General features: G+C 43.5%; 1 protein-coding gene and 1 long non-coding RNA gene across 2 annotated transcripts in view; one reads left to right on the top strand and one right to left on the bottom strand.

Annotated features, from left to right (window-relative positions):
* Nucleotides 1-11,569, top strand: part of MYO3A (myosin IIIA) — a 227,632-nt gene extending 216,063 nt beyond the window's left edge. The window contains exon 31 of the mRNA XM_058297804.2: nt 11,469-11,569. Within this exon, the coding sequence (XP_058153787.1) occupies nt 11,469-11,501 (33 nt within the window). The 3' untranslated portion in view covers nt 11,502-11,569. The remainder of the gene's footprint in view (nt 1-11,468) is intronic.
* Nucleotides 11,570-12,896: 1,327 nt separating this feature from the next.
* On the bottom strand, nt 12,897-19,696 carry LOC131278572 (uncharacterized). The gene is made up of 2 exons (XR_009185952.1): nt 19,430-19,696; nt 12,897-18,744 (listed from the first exon to the last, which is right to left on the bottom strand). It is a non-coding gene; the product is annotated as an uncharacterized lncRNA (long non-coding RNA).
* Nucleotides 19,697-19,930: the final 234 nt, after the last annotated feature.

The following is a 19,930-nucleotide window of genomic DNA, read 5'->3' as shown; positions in this document are numbered from 1 at the left end:
GAAGGACTACAAAGGAAAATTGGTAGATTTGAACTGCATAACCATTAAAACTTCCTGCAGAGCATTGCTGAAAGTTAAAGAACCAGTGACAAACTGGTTGAAATATTTAGAACCAATGGAAAAGGGATAACTACGCTTTAACAATGCATTACATTACACTTCACACGTGTAGAAAGAGCTCCTAAAAATCATCAGGAAAAATAGCAATGCCCCAATGGAAAAATGGACAAAAGACATAAACTTATTTACAGAGAAATATACATAGAAAATAGATATATGTGACCATTCTAGAAATAAAAAATGCAAATTAAAACCAGTTATCATTTTTAATTAACAGAACGCAAGAATGAAAAAAAAAAGTTTTAACAGTGATGAGAATATGCTAATTCAACTATTCTGAAGCACATAATGGTAAGACTGTAAAGGACCAACGTTTTGAAGAGCAATTTGTCAATATATAAAAGAAGAAAAAAAAACACATCGAAATAGTTTATGCCATTGAGACCCAGTGAATCCACTTATGGAAACATAGCCTAAGGAAATAAGCACTGAGAAAGAAAAATTTATGTACATGGCAAAAACAAATTGGACAACAAGAGAATGATTAATAAGTAAGGACACATTCTCATATACAATATTAAGAGCCCTTAAATTCATTTTTCAAAGAATAACCTTGGCAAACTGCTAGCTAATCTACCTACAAGGTAGATTCCAGAACTGGACCTGGGATACAGTAAATGTCCGCTTACTCCATCCGCACTGGAGAGGGTCCATTGCAGCACCTAAGAATAGAGCCCCAGAAAAGCTGGTTGAGGGAGAAGGTGTTTGCCCTGCAGTGGACCGAGCTCTTAGGAGTTGGCTTCTGTTTACAAGGATCGGGATAAAGGTCCTGTAACACGGTGAGCGCCTCCCAGCCATGTGTGACAACACTAGAGGATCCTCTTTCCAGATGTCCTCTTTGTTTCCAAGCTGTCAAGCCACTGAAAAGTTTCCTTGCATCTGTCTTAGTGCAACGAAGTATCACAAACTAGTTGGCCTAAAAGGACAGAATTTTCTGTCTGACCATCCTGGAGGCCAGAAGTCTGAAATCCAGGTGTGGGGAGGGCGACACCCGCAGGGAGCCCCCTTCCTGGCCTCTTCCTGGCTCCTGGCGGGTGCTGGCCGCGCTCCGTGCTCCTCGGCCGGTAGCTGCAGCTCTCCGTCCCTGCCGCCGTCCTCACGTGGTCCTCTCCCGTGGCCTTCCAGGGCTCCTCTCTTCTTCTTAGGAGGACACCAGTCTTCAGGTGAAGGGCCCACCTTACCCCGGAACAACCTCCTCCTAATGTAACTAATCCCATCTGCAGTGACTCTATTTCCAAATATAGTCAATTGCTGAAGTACAGGGGTTCAGACGTCAGCGTCTCTTTTTCAGGGACATGAGTCAACCCTCAGCAGCATCTCCTCGGACCCAGCTCATGAAGAGACGTGCACTGGCAAGAAATAATACTGGTGCATTTCACCGCGGTGTGAATCCAAAACCCTTTGGTCTGTGTGTTATTAAGTCTGAACAAAGGGCAAATGGAGAGGTTTGGTATTATTTATGAATTTCAAAAATAGATTTTGGGTTATGTTTGTAAAGTGGTCTGCTCCTCTGGGTGTATTAGATTATATTAGATTCAGAGGTTTCACTTTTACTTGATTAAATGATTAAGGCTTTGATTGGGCCATGTCAGTAAGAAATTGAGTCCCACCCACCAAAGTTTTCTCATAAAGAAAATCCATGGCAGAGGAGTTAGTTGGAGTTTAACGTTGGAGCCCCAGGAAGTAAATACATAGAGAAGCAGATACTTGAGGAGAGAGAAAAGGCTCCATTAGATACGGCAGAGGCCCTGGAAGAGAGTTTGCCTGATAGTTTACAGCCAGCCTTGTGGAGAGAGCAGAGCAACTGAGCCTGGAGAGAAATGAGCCCTGGGAGAGAGACAAGACTTCTCCCAGCCTACAGCTGATATTGGAAGAAGCAGGAACCATGGAGCCTTAAGAGGAGGAGGAAGCTGAACCCTGGCGGACGTCAGCAGCCATCTTGCTCCGACACGTGGCAACAGACTTTGGTGAGGGAAGTAACATGCTTTATGACCTGAAACTGTAAGCTTCTACCCCAAATAAATACCCTTTATAAAAGCCAACAGATTTCTGGTATTTTGTATCAGCACCCCTTTGGCTGACTAATAAAGCAAGAAAAAAATAAATGCCACTTCTTAAAATCAAAGATTGTTCATCTATTCTGTGTTTTGAAAGGTCAGAGAAAATAGCTATTGACGTTCTAAAACTTTGGGTCTTTGGGGAATAATTAAGATAGTTTTATACTCAGGCTATATACCCAAATATTTTTCAGATAGATTAAGATCAATATTATTTTGAAAAATAACCCAGCTGTAATTAGGGGCCTTCAGAGCTGCTCTTGAGTTTCCCTTAGTCTCCAGACAGGTGAGCATGGACTTTGGTGGTTGGGCAGTATCCATGGGACAACTGCATACAGCATATGTTCTTGCTGTGGTCAGTATGACAGCTAACTATCCCCAGCTGTCCCAACATGGCCAGCAGCAGCAGCGTGTGCAAGCACATATGCTCCCACAGTAGTGCCCACTGCTGATGTCACTGCAAAAGAAGGCTGAGAGGGACAGTGAAATCTCCCCCGAGGACTACAACAGCACGAACTAGCCTTGAAAGACTCCAAGCCGTGAAGATGGCAGATATGCCGCACTCACCCCAAGAGGCCAGTGACAGTCCAGAGAGCGGGTCTCTGGTCTCACCCCTCCTCCCCCAGTGTGCTGATTTCTTCTCCTCTGTTTCCACGATGACATCTAGAAGAGACAGGTGGGACGGGCCATGGGCAGCACCTGCCTCAGCCTCTAAGGGTATATAACTAAAATCTAAAAGCACTGCTTTCAAGGGTCCAGGCACTAGTGCAAAGAATCCAGATCAGCAAGTGGCCAAAAGCTTCACGGCCATGACCTCTAGGATGGGCACGGGGGGCAAGCTGACGTAATCTGGCTTCAGGTGGCAGAAAAGGAAGAGCTAGAGGAATCAATTGAGGCCATCAGAACGGGGCCGGAGCTGATACCCTATGCAGATCGGAGGAAGGCGTGGAGTTAGACCCACGAAACAGTGAAGCACCCCCTGAGAGAGAGGGTCCTCGGCGCAGGACGAGCACCCATCCCTCAAACTCCACCCATCCCTCAAACTCTTCACCCCACGCAAACTCAAGAGGCCACAGATAATCCAGAGGGGTCAAGTCCATGACAACCAGGAGACATGAAGTTTCCTCCAGGAGCGAATGGAGCGAGGCAGAGCAAGGCGGAGGGGCAGGTAGAGTCCCCAGAGGCTCACAGCTTCAGTGGGGAGCCAGCGCCCCGGGTGGGGGGAGCCTGGCTGAGCCGCAGAGTGAGGCCGCAGCGAGGACAAGGGTGGGTCCAGCTCTTAACCTGAACCGTGGATTTCCCGTGGCTCAGCATCTTGCTTCAAGGTCACAGGCTGGCGAGAGCAAAAGGAAATTCACAAAAAAAAAATTTTAAGTGATTTCTTTAAGATAGCACAATCAGTGCATTTCTGTTCTGCTCCATCTGATTTAGACATATGATACGCGAGTGATACTCTGTGTATACTTAAGTAAAATAGTGTAATTATTAAAACGAGAGTAATGTGCTTAAACTTAGTTTTCTAAAACAAATATTGGCAACAAATTTTAAATCTGCCATCTTTCTTCTGAATGCAAAATATTGAGAACTTTGACCACTGATTATCAAAAAATGCACACATTCTTAATAGACTAGAACACTTAAGGAAATTATCACCAGAACTACAGTGTAAATAAATGTTTTACCTTCTGGTTAAGTAATATGGCAATAACCTTTACAAGCCAATACTTACCATGCATATCACACAAACCAGGCACAAACCTAATTTTGTTAGTGCCAACATTGATATGCTGCTGATACTTTTTTATTATAAATGTTCATGTCACTTTTGTAATTAAGGGGTTAGGATGACGTTAGTAGACAGTGTTTGTGCTTCCCCAAAGGAACAAAAACTCAGGAAGCCTTTAGAGGGCAAAATAAATTTCTGCCTCTCTGACATATTTGTTGGCTGATAAATTCGTGAGAAGTTTGCACTTCAAAAATAGAAAATAGTCTGGGGAAATTTAATTTGAGCAATCAGACCCTGTTGATTACATTCATCAATAATTTCTATTTTCTCCCTGTCCACTCCACCTGGCAATGTCTTAAGGAGACACTCTTCAAAACTATTCAGCCTTCTGTTCCAGATCAACTTGGTGAAGAAGAAAAGAATCAGTGAACTGACACTAAAAGTCGAGTCTGCATGAAACCAGATTTCATTAGAAATTTCAAAACTTCGGTACCTTTCCTCAGTTTTTATTTCTATATGCACATACCCATAAGCCCATTTATAATTTTACATTTATAATATGACCATACAATACATTTCAGAATTATTTTAATGCATTCTTTTTCTTTTTCTTTTTTTTCCTGTTTCCTTCCCACTGGTCCCCTCCCATACACTGTCCCTCAGAGGGAACCCTTGTTATAAGATATACATTCATTCACATTTTTTCTTTTGCACATACACTTCTATGCACATGCACATATATGGAGACTTTATCATTGTTTTATATAAATAGGATCATAATACAAACACTTTAAGCACCTTGCTTTTCTAAGTCAACACCTCTGCAGGAACCCCTGCACATTCACTGGTATAACTCTCATTCTTTTTCATAGCCATATAATATTCCATATGTGGGTCCCAATAATTTATACAATATTTTCCCTCTTGTGAAATATTCAGTTTGTTTCCATTTTTTACCACAATGAGAAATGCTGTAGTAAACATATTTGAAAATGTCTTTGTATACTGACATTTTAATTTTTATGGAATGCAGTCCTAGAAGTGAGGTTATTGAGTTGAAAGGTATTTCTGGTTTTGATAGACTGCTTTCCTGAGCAATCTGTGAGATCCACTTTTTCTGACATCCCATCAGCAGTGTGATCTTTTCTAATTGCCAGTCTGTTGTTATTTTTATTCATATTTCCTTGTCTGCTGCTTATCTCAGATGCCTTCCCATGTTTTTTTAGCTTTTTGGATTTACTCATCTCAAACTGCCTATTTATATCTGTTGCCCACTTTTATGTTGGGTTATCATTTTTAGCCATTTGTTAGCACTCTTTGTGTATTAAAAATACCAATCCTTTGTCATCTGTGTTGTAAACATAGTATTTCAATTCTGTGTGTCTTTTGACTTCCTTGCCATATAAAGAGTTCATCTAGTTTTTAGTAGGCAAATATGTCTACCCTTTATATGACCTCTAAATTTTTATTAAAATGTTTTGACACCTAGGTTGTTCACGAAGTCCCAGAGATGTTCTTCCAAGGGTTTGGTTGGTTCTTTTTAATTACATTTATCTTTAAACAATCAGGAATTTATTTTTTTTAATTCATTTTTTAAATATTACATTCAAAAAATATGAGGTCTCCATGTACCCCCCACCCCCCTCACTCCACTACTCCCCCCATAGCAATATTCTCCTCCATCATCATGACACATTCATTGCATTTGTGAATACATCTCTGAGCATCGCTGCATCTCATGGTCAATAGTCCACATCATAGCCGACACTCTCCCACGTTCCATCCAGTGGGCCATGGGAGGACCTACAGTGTCCGGTAATTGTCCCTGCAGCACCACCCAGGACAACTCCAAGTCCTGAAAATGCCTCCACATCTCATCTCTTCCTCCCATTCCCCACACCCAGCAGCCACCATGGCCACTTTTTCCACACCAGTGCCACATTTTCTTCGATTACTAACCACAATAGTTCCTGAATAGAATATCAGTAAGTCCACTCTAATCCATATTCTATTCCTCCATCCTGTGGACCTTGGATTGGTTGTGTCCATTCCACATCTATGTCAAGAGGGGGTTTAGATTCCAAATGGATGCTGGATGCAATCCTCCTGCTTTCAGTTGTAGGCACTCTTGGCTCCATGGTGTGGTGGTTGACATTCTTCAACTCCATGTTAGCTGAGTGGGGTAAGTCCAATAAACCAGAGTGTAGGAGCTGAAATCTGTTGAGGCTCAGGGCGTGGCTATCATATGGTCGGTCCAGAGATTGAGATCCCCTGGGTATATATTAAACCCTAGCACCAACTACAATTCTGGTAAAGTAACAGGAAAGGCTTGTGAAAAGAGATCACATCTGAGTCCAGCTCCATCACACAGAAACACTAACTCCAAAGAAGGGCCAACTGAAATGGCAGTGCACTCCATCTGCCATGACCATAAAACCTGTGGGTCTCTGTAGCCCTCAGAAGAACCAATACCTGGGGTTGTATCTACTTTATCTGTCTCTGGGACTCTGCTCAGGTGTGCATAAGGGCAACCCCTCTGATAACGTCCCGGCTCTTTTTTAGGGACTCATAGCCATATAAACTCATTTGTCCTTTCCATTTCCCCCTTGATTTAGATCAAAAAGCATTTTTAACTCCTGTTAATATATGTAGACAGAGATATTCAGCTGGTCCAAGTTGAACCTTTTATTCAAGTTCATTTTCTAGTTACATCATCAGCTGGTACTTGGTAGTGATCCCTCAGTACCAGGGAGGCTCATCCCTGGGAGTCATGTCCCACACTGGGGGGAAGGCAACGAATTTACATGCTGAGTTTGGCTTCGAGACTGGCCACATTTGAGCAACACGGAGGCTCTCAGGAGGTAACTCTTAAGCACACTGCTGCTCTAGGCCTTGTTCTTATTTCAGGTGCACAGGCTCACAAGCATAGCTATTAGTATCAGGGGCTCATTGTTGGACCTTCATTCTTTTTTGGTCTTTGCCATTGCACTTGGGGGATTGTTACTATTCCTTTAGGGACTGTGATAGAGCTCCCCTGGCTAAAATCTCAGCACTCCCTCAGTTGTTGTTTTTAATTGTTTCCACTATGAAAATATTCAATCAGGAATTTATTATCACACTAGTGATCCAGTTAACACTAGTATGTTGTGTATCTACCACACAGTTCACACTGTCTCTGAGTTAACATGGAACCAGTCAAATCTCTTTGTATCTGCATTTGCCATATGCAGATGACCAGTGAAAAGACTGAAGGGCATTAAAACTAAGTCATGATCCCACCACCCTGAAACTTCTGGTCTCACTGGAAGAAAAAGCACAGGTACAAACAGTAAGTGGCTTTCGAGTAAGTAGGAGATTAGGTTTCAATGATGTATGCAGCCAGCAAGTGCCATGGGCCCGCACTCGAGAGGGCGTCCACCGGGGAAAGTCTCATGGAACAGAAAGGCCCAGAGACAGGGCTTGAAGGATGCTTAAGATTCGAGGGAGACTCTGGAAAGCTTTTCTGCAAGAAGACGAGAACGAGCCAGGTTTTGTCGTAAACATGGTGTGTCGGGACTCAATGAGATAACAAGCTGACCAGAGGTGATAGTTCATTTTAGGGGATGTGCTGAGCTTGCAAGAGACCAGGAAGATCAGAGAAGTGTGGGCTTGACAAAGAAGGAAGGAAAAAAGGAAGCATCATAAGTTTTTGAAAAATAAAATTTCAAAACTGATTCAGTATTCAAGGAAGGAAACTCTGGTATTCATTTGTAAGAGAGGGTGTAGACCAGATTAAGACTGCCACATAACCTACAGAATTGGGTGGGAGAGAGTATAAACTACAATGTAAGCTATAATCCATGCTGTGTGGCTGTGCTCCAACATGTGTTCGTCAATTGCAATGAATGTACCACACTAATGAAGGATGTTGGTAATGTGGGTAAATGTGGGCCATTGTGGGGAGCAGGGCATTGTGGGAATCCCCTATATTTTTTATGTAATGTTTATGTAATCTAAATATCTTTTAAAATATAAATATAAATATTTTTTAAAAGACTGCCACAATTAAAAATGACTAGTCTAGCCAAGGGTGATGGCGACAGTGAATGAGACTAAAGGGTGAATGAATGAGACATTTCAAAGAAAGCCAAAAAAAATGGACAGAAGTTGATGATTGCCTGTTCATAGACACGATGAAGAGGTTTGAGGAAAAGGCAACATCAATATTTTAAACCCAGGGACAGAAGCAGTGGTGCCACTGAGGTTGTAACGTGCAGAATCCTAGACGGATGAAAAAGACAACCCCTGGTTCGGCTGAGTCTGAGTTGGAGATGGAAAGACTCAGTAGAGAATGGGGAGCTCAGGCAGGAGCCTGGTGGGATGGGAATGCATCAGTGCGGGGCACCTGCAGAAACTGCAAGGAGCAGGAGTGATGCTTCAATCTAGGGGGCAAGAAGGGAAGCTCACTCATTCCCTCCACAAACTTATTGAGCACTTACTTGTGTTGGTGTTTCCCTAAGTGCCAGGAAAATGAACATGAGTAAGAAAAGGCCCCTGCCCTCAGAATCTTCATTCCTTTCTTGGAGACAAAGGGTGGTAGATAATGTTAAATGAGGACAAGGGGGAAGCGGGTGTGGCTCAACTGATAGAGCTTCTGCCTACCATGTGGGAGGACATGGGTTCGATCCCTGGGGCCTCCTGGTGAAAAAGAAGGGAAAGCACGCCCACACAGTGAGCCAGCACTTGCACGAGTGCCCGCATGGTGAGCCAGTGCCCGGCGCAAGTGACTCATGCAGGAAGATGATGACACATCAAAAGAGAGACAAAGGGGAGTCAAGGTGAAGCGCAGCAGAAACCAGGAACTGAGATAGTGCGATTGACAGGGAACCTCTCTCCCCATCAGGGGTCTCCAGGATCGAATACCAGTGAATCCTAGAGGAGAGAAAATGAGAAGAGAAGACAACACAGACAGCAAAAACGGGGGGGGGGGGGGGGGGGGGGATAATAAATCTTAAAAAAATAATGACAAGGAAAGAAATAATAAGGGCAGAGAAGAGGGGCCTTTGGATTTGTTGATAAACTGGTCATACTTGACCTTTGAGAGGGAAGTTTCAGTAGAGCTTCAGTAATAAAATTGAATTGAGAACATTCGGTAAGGAAAAAAAGAGACAAGATCAAGGCATTCCTTATTCCTAGAATCCTTTATGATTTTCACTCTTAGGGTAATTATTCAGATTCTGTGACATCTTCAATTTAACTTGTCACACTAGTAATGTTCTGATATTTTAATTTGGATTTTAAGTCCAAATTAAAATTTAGTCACAGTTCACTTTAATATGTTTCTAAAAATATTAAGAATATATATTGGGAAGTGAATTTGGCCCAACGGATAAGGCGTCCACCTACCACTCGGGAGGTCCAAGGTTCAAACCCAGAGCTCCTGACCTGTGTGGAGCTGGCCCATGCGCAGTGCTGATGCACTCAAGGAGTGCCGTGCCACGCAGGGGTGTCCCCCACATAGGGGAGCCCCACATGCAAGGAGTGCACCCTGTAAGGAGAACTGCCCTGTGTGAAAAAAGTGCAGCCTGCCCAGAAATGGTACCACACACATGGAGAGCTGATGCAGCAAGATGACACAACAAAATGCAACACAGATTCCAGGTGCCACTGACAAGAATACAAGTGGATACAGAAGAACACACAGTAAATGGACACAGAGAGCAGACAACTGGAAGGGTGGGGTGGGGAAGAGGAGAGAAATAAATAATCTTTAAAAAATAATAAAAAAGTATATATTAACTTGGAATGGATGTAGCTCAGCGGTTGAGCGCCTGCATCCCATGTACAAGGTCCAGGGTTCAATCCCTGGTACCTCCTAAAAAATAAAAGTGTACATACTAACTTGATGTTGCACTTTTATGTTCCTTACCATTCAGATTCAAACGAGTTCTATAAACTGATATGACCAATGCATTTTAAAGTGACAGAACTTTGCAAGAGCCAATAGAAGCTATGTAATAATCAGCACTGGGAGCAATGGTAAGGGAGAAGAAGGAAAATAAAAGCTCCCTATTTATGGTAGTGGCAAGAATTCCATCTTTACCGTCTTGTCTTGCCTCTTTGGCAGCCTAACGTGGGATCCAGAAATGGCTCCGAGATGCTGACCCCTCCTCCTTCTATCTTGTTCCTGGGGAAGGAGAGAGGAAATGGGAGCTGTGCTGCCAACGACTGGGTGGAAAAGTGCTTGCCCTCCTCCTGTCTGTTGCTACTCTCTATCAACATGGTCTCATTAATAAGCATCTCATTTTCTTTTGTTTTGCTCCAAAAGGACAGTTTTGCACAATTAGAATCTCCACACCCCCCACCTCAATGAAGCAGCCCCACCAGGTTACTCTTGTCATCCAGCTGATTGATTTCCCATCAGTTCTGAAATGAATAAGCAGGATAATGTCAGGATACAAATGCTGTCGTGGAAAGTACATTCACCTAGCGGGCTGGGCATAGGACTAGCAAGTAGCCTTGTCTGAGTCTTCCAGCCTGGCTGACGCTGATTCACGCGCCGGTCGTGGTTGTTTCACACACGGGGAGTAGGTAGGAACTCTTCAATAACTTGATTAGATTGGGCTTGATTTGGTTCGCGTGGTTTGGGACAATTCTGTTTCTCTGTGTGTTTTTACATCTGTGGATTAGGACTCGTTGTGACTGCTTTTTTATACACAATAGTCCTCCCTCCACCAACTGGGTGCTCAGCTATCTGTTGAGTGTGGGCTACTCGCAGGTAAACCCCCACCCCCACTCCCGCCCTGTCCTGTCGTGTGTGGAGAGTGCACATTTCCGCACAGTGGAGTTGGGGGTTGCTGGTCGAGATCATGAAAACAAGAAGTTCTCGGCTAGAGGCCTGTTCGCGTTGTAAGTAGAGAGCCACTTGTGGTGGACACCTGCAATTCACGGGAGCTCTGACTGCACCGCCCCAGCTTTGAGACCCTGACGGTGTTGACAGGAAAAGCAAAGATCACGGTGTTGAGTCTTCCGTGGCCAAGTTTCTAAAGTCAGATCTGAGAGTCCTAATGGTTTGAGGTTCTGCGTGATGGTGAAACTGTAGACAAGGGTTTTAGAAAAGAGCCAAGAGCAGCGGTCCCCCGTTTGGGCCATCACATAGGAGAGGGTACTTTAGATGAAGATCACGGAGGGCTGCCTGGGTGAGTTAGAGCCTGGGGCAGGTGGAGGGTGGGCAGTGGAGTGCAGGAGTCTGTGAGCATCCTCGCCCCTTCTTTAGCCTCCCTGGAAGCTTTGGCTCTTCGTCCTTCCATCTCCTAGACCCTTGTGCTCTGTTCCTCGTTGCAGACTTCACGCTCCTTTATTCCTCTCCTTTCCTTCGCCTTACCTCTCAAAGTCCTAGACCACCAGACAACTGGAGACTAGGAGTTGAGGAAGGCAACAAGGGTCAGTTGGGGGAATAGAAGTATTTCCTTTTTCTCCCAGCTTTAGCCCTAGATTTTGAATATGACTTTATTTGCCACAAAAGGAAAGCATTGCTTGATGATACTCTTCAATGGAATACTTGTTTGTGACCACCTTTCTTGTAGGTATCTCTAAAGGAGAAGAGCCAAAAATATTGAGACCTCCAAGACGACCCCGGAAACCCAAAACATTAAATAACCCTGAAGATTCCACATACTATTATCTACTGCATGTGAGTGGCTCGCTTGTTATTGGGGAGGAACCGGAGCGTTCTCTGGCGGCCAGTGGTGGCTCTGCCCTCACAGGCCTGGGTTTCCTGTCCAGCGCCCCTTCCCTGGCCGAGGAGCTGGCCACTTGCTGCCCTCCAGCTCCCTTCTCACAGCCCTGCACACCCCCATTCCTCCCAGGAACGGGCCACTCTTTGCTGGTCCCATCATCTGAGCTGAAATGCACATTTCAACCCAAAAAGATGAGCATGTGATCACCAGGGCTCTCCAGAGAGCAGCCTCGTAGTAAACGGGTGAGTTAGGATGAGAGGAGAAGCAAGGAAAGGGACAGAAGACAGGGTGAGAGTGCCGTTTATATTCCAGGCCTGGAGGGGGGCAAGTTTACCAGCAGGTGGCATCTAACTGGAGACCCAGCCCTGCAGGTGCTGTCCCCGTCTCCCAGGTCTCCCAGGTACCGGCTCTGGGCCACAGGCCAGGCCCTCCTGAGCTGTGTGGGACATGCCCTGCCCAGGGCCTTCTGCCGTCACAGCTCCTGCTCACTGCCTCGTCCTCGGACACTGGAGCAAGCCCCTGGGAGGCTCCCGGGCCTGCCCCCTGTCTCATACCTGGCACCTGACCAGTCTAGCCTGTGGTTTCTACCCCCAAAAGCTCTCCCGCTCCTCTCCCACCTCGACCCTCACCGTGCTTCGCTACTTCACATGCTCACCTCTCCTTTCCTGGAAGACCCCAGCGCCCTCCTCACCGCCTCTGCCCTCCGCCTCTCCAGCCCATACCAGAAAGCGTCTCTAGCCCATCACCGGCTCATGGCCTGCTTTTGAAGGCCCCTTTCGTGGCGTCACAGCCCCTTCAGGCTGAAGCCCAGGCTCCCCCCTTCACCACAAGTCCCAGGATGGAAACTTTCCATGGCTTCCCGCTGTCCTGCTTGCCAGCCTCAGCTCTTGCTCTCCACCCTTCAACCCCACCCCACCCCTTCCGTCTCATTAGCCTTCTTTCTGTTCTTCAACCTGTCCACAGACATTTGTCCTTGACGCGTTGTTTCCTCAGCTTAAAGCGCACTTCCCCTTTCCTTCCTGCCTTGCATGGCTCAGCCACCCTCAGCCTCCATGTCTTCTGCAGGAAGCCCGTGACACCCCCATGTCCAGAGCAGGAGGCTCCCTATTCCTCCCTCAGCACCCGTTCTCCCCCATCATAGTACCTCGTCGTGCTGCGGAGTCCACCTGGGCGGAGTTTACCTGCTACCTGTAGCCTGGCACAGAATAGGCATGCAAGAAATATTTTTTGTATGAATGAATGGAATGAAACAAAAGAGCAAAATACAATGATGTGTAAATGAAGGAAAGTAGATTATTCTAGATAGCTGTATTTAACCGTTACTCCATAAAAGTCTTGATACAGATTAAGAAGCATTGATTTTTTTCCTACAACGCTCAGAAAAAAAGAACAGCAAATAGTTTGACATTTTCTTACACATTTAAATAGAAAGAACAACAGAGAACAAGATTAGAAATTTCCAAGCATCCCCTATTAACCCTGAATTTAAGTAGCAAATGGTGCCTATTGACCTTTATTAACTGCAACTGAAAAGAGAATTGACTGTGGCGGCTTCTACAATAGACACCATTTGCAATATGAGAAATTACAAAAGACCAAAATGAGGTGAAATATTTATGATTAACAACCAAACAGTGAAAATTTACAGAGCACATTCTGAGCTTCATAAACAAGTTCTTACCCCCCAAGAAGCCTACTTTGTTATTGCACCATTATTTAAAAATGAATATAAAAGGGTTTTAATATACATGTTAGTGACTTTTTACAACCCCGAGATTTGAAATCTGTGGCTTCAATGAAAAATATCACCCAGAAAACTAGCAGATTGTTATAAGTGAAAATAGACCATACAATCACATTTATCCGGCTCTAGCCAGGGCTCGGGGTGTGTATTACTTTGCTGTGGCTGCTGTAACAAAACAACCTCAGATTGGGTGGCTGAAAAAAACAGAAATCTACTCTCTCACAGTTCTGGAGGCCAGAAGTCTGAAATCAAGGTGTCGGCAGGGTTGGCCTCTTCTGGAGCTTCCGAAGGAGAACCTGTTTCTAGCTTCTGTGGCTGCCCGCCCTCCTTGGCATCCCTTGGCTTGTGGCCACATCATGCCCATTTCTGCTTCCTTCTTCTCTGTGCATCTCTGCCTCTGAAATCTCCCTCTTCTGTCTCTAACCGGGATACCAGTCACTGTATTTAGGGCCCACCCTAAATCCAGGAGGGTCTCATCTCAAGATCCTTGACTGAATGACATCTGCAGAGACCCTCTTTCCAAATGAGGTCCCATTCCCAAGATGCCAGGGCTTAGAACCTGGACATATGCAACCCCATAAGAGATATTATGGGGTCCCACTCTTGGTAACTGCCAAAAGAGTTTCTATACCCTCAAATGGTTTTCATAAAAGTCTTCCTGAAATAGATGATGATGCCGCACGTTTTACACCTCTTCTGGATGACCCAAGCTCATCATCCTGGTCAGATCTCTGTGTATCGAAGAGGCTCCCTGTGCTCTCAAAGGGAGCGCCTGGCTCTGTATCCCTGGGCCCTTCTTCACTTTCCTTCAGAGCATTGATCTGTGTTGACTGGTCTCCTGTCTGATCCCCGTTTGCTGTGAACTCAGGGATTCATTCACTGTCACAGCCTCAGTGACCTGAAACAGCACATTACTCAAGGTAGTCACTAGAAAGTTATGGGTTAAATAAAAAACTACTGGATGTCAGAGGCTGCTGAAATTTTGGAGATCGTTGCCCTCCCGTGGTAGCTTTGCTCTGAGTTGCTTCACTTCCAGCTCCTGTTTCTCCTTGGACATTACTTCGTGTTACGGCCCATTCTGACATGGTTCCACCACTCTTCTGCCCATTGATGCTTGCACTCTGTTACATCTTGGAAATTTCGCTAATATGGTACCCAAGGTAAGAGTAAGAAAAGCCCAAGAGGGGAGTGTATGTGGCACAGAGGGCCTGAGCTGAGCCAGCAGGCTGGTTGTAGCTGGGTATCCTGCTGGCCATGACATTCACAGCTGTGGAAACCATGCAGGGCCAACGGCTTCCTAAGAAAGTCATTGAACAGTCACCTGGAAAACCGCTTCCAATTTTGTTATTCTCGCCAATATCTTCCCTGAAGTAGCACTAGTTACTTTGGCCCTTCCAAGGTCTTTTTCTCTTATTTCTATGTCTTTGCTACTTTCCTTATCCTGGTGAAACTTTCCAAACAAAGCATTACCATATTTCTAAAAGGAAAGTTTAAGACTGTACCCATCAGGATTTAGCGAATATGAATTTTTAACTTTCACCATCAAATGTATTTCTTTGGGCCAGGGAGTAGGAGGTGGGTGGTGATGAGCTGATCAAGGCACCGCGGCTTCAAAGTCCATGGGCTCAGACTTCTGTCCTTTCACAGGTTCTCTCAAGAAGTACCCTCAGGGCAGAACCTCTTCTCTGGGTCATCTGGTCTCATTCCCTTTCTCTCTCTTATTCTATTTCTACAAGACACTGTCCAAAGACACATGCATCTTTATTTTCATAGTAAAACTGTAATTGAATACATTGATCATCTTGGTTATAAATGTCCCTGGTATAAAGCCTCAGGGAATACAATTCTCATTAAATCGTCTCCCTGGCAGAACTGATGTACTTCCTTCTTCCGGATGAAGAAGGCAGGTGAGCCTTCTTCAAGCTCCCCTTTCAGCCCCAGCTGCGAGGAAAACTGAGAGGCAAACTTAAGGCTCCATCTGCTCACGCATGCTTCTGCTTCCTTTGTTCTTTTTTACAACTTCTATTTCATTACTTTGATGTAAAATACTTCTAGTACAAACCATCTTAAATAATTTTTTTGGAAAAATATATTACTGAATTAAAGTTTACTTGAATGTTCTAGCACAGGCAAGAGTGAAATAAGCCTGGACAGTATTTTCTTCTTCTAGAAATTCAATTTATTGATGCCATCTCCCCAAGTGAAATTCTGAAATCGTGAATAAAAAGGGGTTCCCACCACCTTGAGAGTACAAGGGTAGAATGACATTTAACTCTTGGTCGTGTAAAGGGGACTGCTACTTATATTAAACTTATTGTCATCAGTTAAGTCTAATTTGGACTATAGAAAATTATTACTGCATTAGTCAGCCAAAGGGGTGCTGGCGCAAAATACCAGAAATCTATTGGGTTTTATAAAGGGTATTAATTTGGGGTAGAAGCTTACAGTCACAAGGCTTTAGAAAGTCCAACTCAAGATACCATAAGAGGTACTTTCTTGCCCAAAGCCATTTGCTACACATGGAAGCAAGATGGCAGGTGATCCCTGCCAGAGTTCCTCCTTCCTTTTTCTTCTTAAGGCTCCGTGGTCCCAGCTTCTCTACCTCTCAGCTGTAGGCTGGCACAAGGCTTGTCTCTCTTCCTGGGGCTCATTTCTTTCCAGGCTCAGCTGCTCTGGTCTCTTCACAAGAGCAGCTGTAAACTATCAGGCTCATCTCTGTTCCAGGCCACAGGATCCTCTGTGTGTCTTCTCTGGGCTTCTACTTCCCTGTGACAGTCTGTTTTATCAGCCCAAGGGGCTGGGACTCAACACTGAGTCACACTCTAATGACATGGTTGAATCAAAGCCCTAGTCTTAACATAACTTAATCAGACATCTCAGCTGAATCCAATATAATCAAAGGGTGTCATGCCCAGAGGAACAGACCAGTTTACAAACATAATCTATCTTTTTTGGAATTTATAAATAATATCAAGCTGCTACAGTTACCCCAATCAAAAGAGATCTTTTTGTTCATTTAAGGGATCAAGGAGGCAGGACCCCTGTAGGAAATTACTGATGTCATATTAAAACAGCAGCACACACCACCCTTCTCAGGGCTCATGACCAGGACTGTTAGGTGCCACTGTACCTGTGCTGGTACTAAAATAAGTTGTAAGCACCTACTAGCCTGGGGCATTGGCTCAAGAATGAGAAGTAATAGGCAATGAAAGAGGCACAGGAACCTAACTGGTATTCTGCCCCTGATATTATTATTTCCTGAATGGTCTACACAGTGCATTTCAACAGTCATTTCTCCCTCGTCCATCCACTAAAATACCAAGCAATAAGAATAAAAGAAACTATGAACTGTTTGTCTCATTTGACATTGTTACAATGGTAAATTTTAAGAGAAAAAAAATGACTTCACTATGTTTCTAAGTACTGGGAAATAACCCCAATACTTACAAACCATTATTGCCATTATTATCTTGCACTTTTACCGGGCCAGTGAACTGGATATCTGCATTAGAGTTTGCATCTTGTTCTAGATGATGGGGTTCTTTGTTTTCTCAGTCTTAAAGGCATATATACTTTTGCAGCATGTGTAAATATGTGAGTATAGCATGAAACCCATCTGCTGTAATACAAAAGACAATATTGCTCTGTGTGTAATGTAAAGTGAAGTACCGTTCTGTTGGTGTTCAGAATGAAGTATTAACCAAAATGTTTTCTAATTGTTTCTAATTGTTTCTATACTTAAATATTCTAATTTGGGGCTTGATCCATAAAGTTCTCAACTAAAAACATTTTACAAATGAAAATACACGGCATCTATACCTGCTTCTTTGGTGCCATATGTGGGCTCCTGTAGGTTTATGAAGTCACCTTTCCATTCTTTTTGTGGGTTCCAGCACCAGCCCTCAATATCCACTTGTCCGCTTTTACCCACAGACAAGGATGGTATGAAAGCAAGACATTCAAGCAGGCTAGAATCTGTTTACCTACAGCTGCCTTTGTGATACAGATGGGCTTCCCAGAAATACTTACATTTTGTCCCCATTCATTCCCTTATGTGATCTGATTTATAATGGATCATTGCATAGTCACTTTTGCACATCATTTCCTCTTTTTTCATATGGAATACAAAGATTACTTCACAAATTCATAGCCAGTAAAATTTGTGTAAATTACATTTCTTTAGATTTTTAAATTATGGCATCCACTTGGTTTTTTCTAACATGGATTTATAACAATAAATGTACTACTATATTAAGACAACTTTGATTATATTAAGAGTATATTAGATACATTTTTAAAATTCTTCCATTCTTTTTAGAAGTCACTGCAGGAAGAAAAACGAAGACCAAGGAAAGACAGGTAATTATTATTTCTCTATTTCAACAAGTCATTCTGTTCAAACCACTCTAAGTCCATCTGTTCAAATCATGATTTAGAAATTGCCTATTTTGTGTGGCTAGACTTGGAAAGCCACAGGCTCTCAGTTCATTTATATGATAAACACGTGGTTTACATGCAGTGCATGCTACACGGAGCTAGCACAGTGCTAGGCATTCATGAAGAACTCATATTTTTTTTGAACAAATTGTACTGCTTCAATACAGAATTTGCTTTTCTTGGGTCATCACTGTTTTAATGGGCAATGGGAACTTTCTTTCCCCAAACTCCTTCCTTTTTTTTTTTTTTTTTATTTCTTGTCCTTCAACACATGCTAAATCTTGCTTCTTACCATTTTTATGGATTTTTCAGGAAGACAAGATTTGTGTCACATCATTTCAAACTGTGAATCTTTGTGCCTGGGTGTGTAACACACTTAAATTTATAAAAGTGGCAAAATTCTCCCCCAACTTTAGATGCTGCTGTGGTCATACCTGGACTGGCTAAGAGAATGTTAATAATATTTTTATTATGAAGCCTTATAGAAAAGCATTTTAAATTGACGATGTTGTAGTAAAACCTTTAGAACAAGATTGTTTTACATATCCTCTTTTGTAACAAAATAGTTAAATTGCAAGAAAAATTTCTGATGTCACATCTTTATCCAAATAACTAGCATCCCATCTTTCTTGGGATCAAATCTGTGCATATTAAAACCCACCTCCTACACCACTTATACCTCTGCCAGGGTTTATTTATTATGAGAATTTGTACCAAGAATGACAACCTATTTTGGAAATTTTACATTACAGTAAAAATATGAATATAAGCAACTGGAAAGTAAAAAAGAGGTGACGAGCTGAGTGCCAAAGCTTAAATTCTTGCCCGAATTCCGAGAGCTGATGTGGTGGGGACAGAACACAGACTTTGGGCTCCACACCTAGCAGGTTTTATCACCTTCGACAAGTTCCCCACCGTCTCTCCAAGCTTTGGCTTCTCCATCTGCAAAAGAGCACAAATCAGAGATAAATTACACAACGTGGGGGAAAGCCCGCATTGCTCTGTCCCCAGTAGCTGTTGCTGCTACTACCAAAGCTTTCATCCTCTTCTTAGGGGAGGTTTCCAGTTTCTAGTTAATCAGATACCAGTGAATTCACACTCTTCCCCTTTTCCTGAGATATTTCAGTTCATCAGTGTTTTACTCCCCGAATGTTCCACCACGATGTTAATCAATGTTCTGTCAACCAGTTACTGGACAGCACAAACAACAATGAAGGTGTTTCTAGTAAGCACAAGTGGACTTACAGACGTCCCAATCTATGAATCGCTGGCTTTCCAAAGGTCCATTTATGAATTAGTATCTGTAACTTGAAACACGTTTTTCCCGCAAAGCACTGTAATACACACTGGTTTCCAGGCCTGACTGTTTACATCATATGAAGTCCCATCCAGCTACAGATACTAAGCACAGCAGCAACCAAAAGTGTAGGCTGTGTAGATTTCAAGAATTAAAAGTGGTAGAGGACATACCCTTGTGTATAAGGAATGCAGAGGAATTAAACTAAACACACACACACAAAAATTGTCCCCTTAAGACAAAGGTGGGAGCACAAAAGGTTACCCATGAAGGAGATTGGTTGAAAGCCTGAAATCTTGTGGGCATCAATGTGCCTACAGCTAACAGTACCTGAAAGTGTTGTGTGCCAGCACATAAAGGCAGACTTTTCTGATACTGGCCGCAGGGGTCAATTCTGAATCCTGGTAGAGACTGGCCAAGCTGGGACTCTGTAGCCACTGGCCGTCTGGTACTGACTCGTTGTAGCTAAGTTGAATGCCAAAGAACCAGCAGCGAATGCTCTCTTCAAGAGGAGGGCTTTGGTCTTCTTTTTAATGCACAGTACATCCTGTTTTTGTACATTTCAAAACTTCTTCCATTTCTGTCAACATGCATGTGTTACTCCTAAATTATAATAAATATTTTTAAAGAAAAAAAAAAAAGAAGTATCCCATAAGTTTAAGTGACGAGAAAATTAGATGGATGTGATGGTGTATTTCTGTGTTCCTTCGCAGTCAGGGGAAATTGTTAGATTTGGAAGATTTCTATTATAAGGAACTTTCACCCAATCATTCTGGACCAAAGGAATGTGACCCCAGTTTAAGAGAGCGAAGACCACAAAGAGAACTCCAG

Source organism: Dasypus novemcinctus, chromosome 5, assembly GCF_030445035.2.
Source record: "Dasypus novemcinctus isolate mDasNov1 chromosome 5, mDasNov1.1.hap2, whole genome shotgun sequence".
In the NCBI taxonomy this organism is placed as follows: domain Eukaryota; kingdom Metazoa; phylum Chordata; class Mammalia; order Cingulata; family Dasypodidae; genus Dasypus; species Dasypus novemcinctus.
Note: the sequence above shows the minus strand (reverse complement) of the source record. Positions and strands in the feature narration are given on the sequence as shown.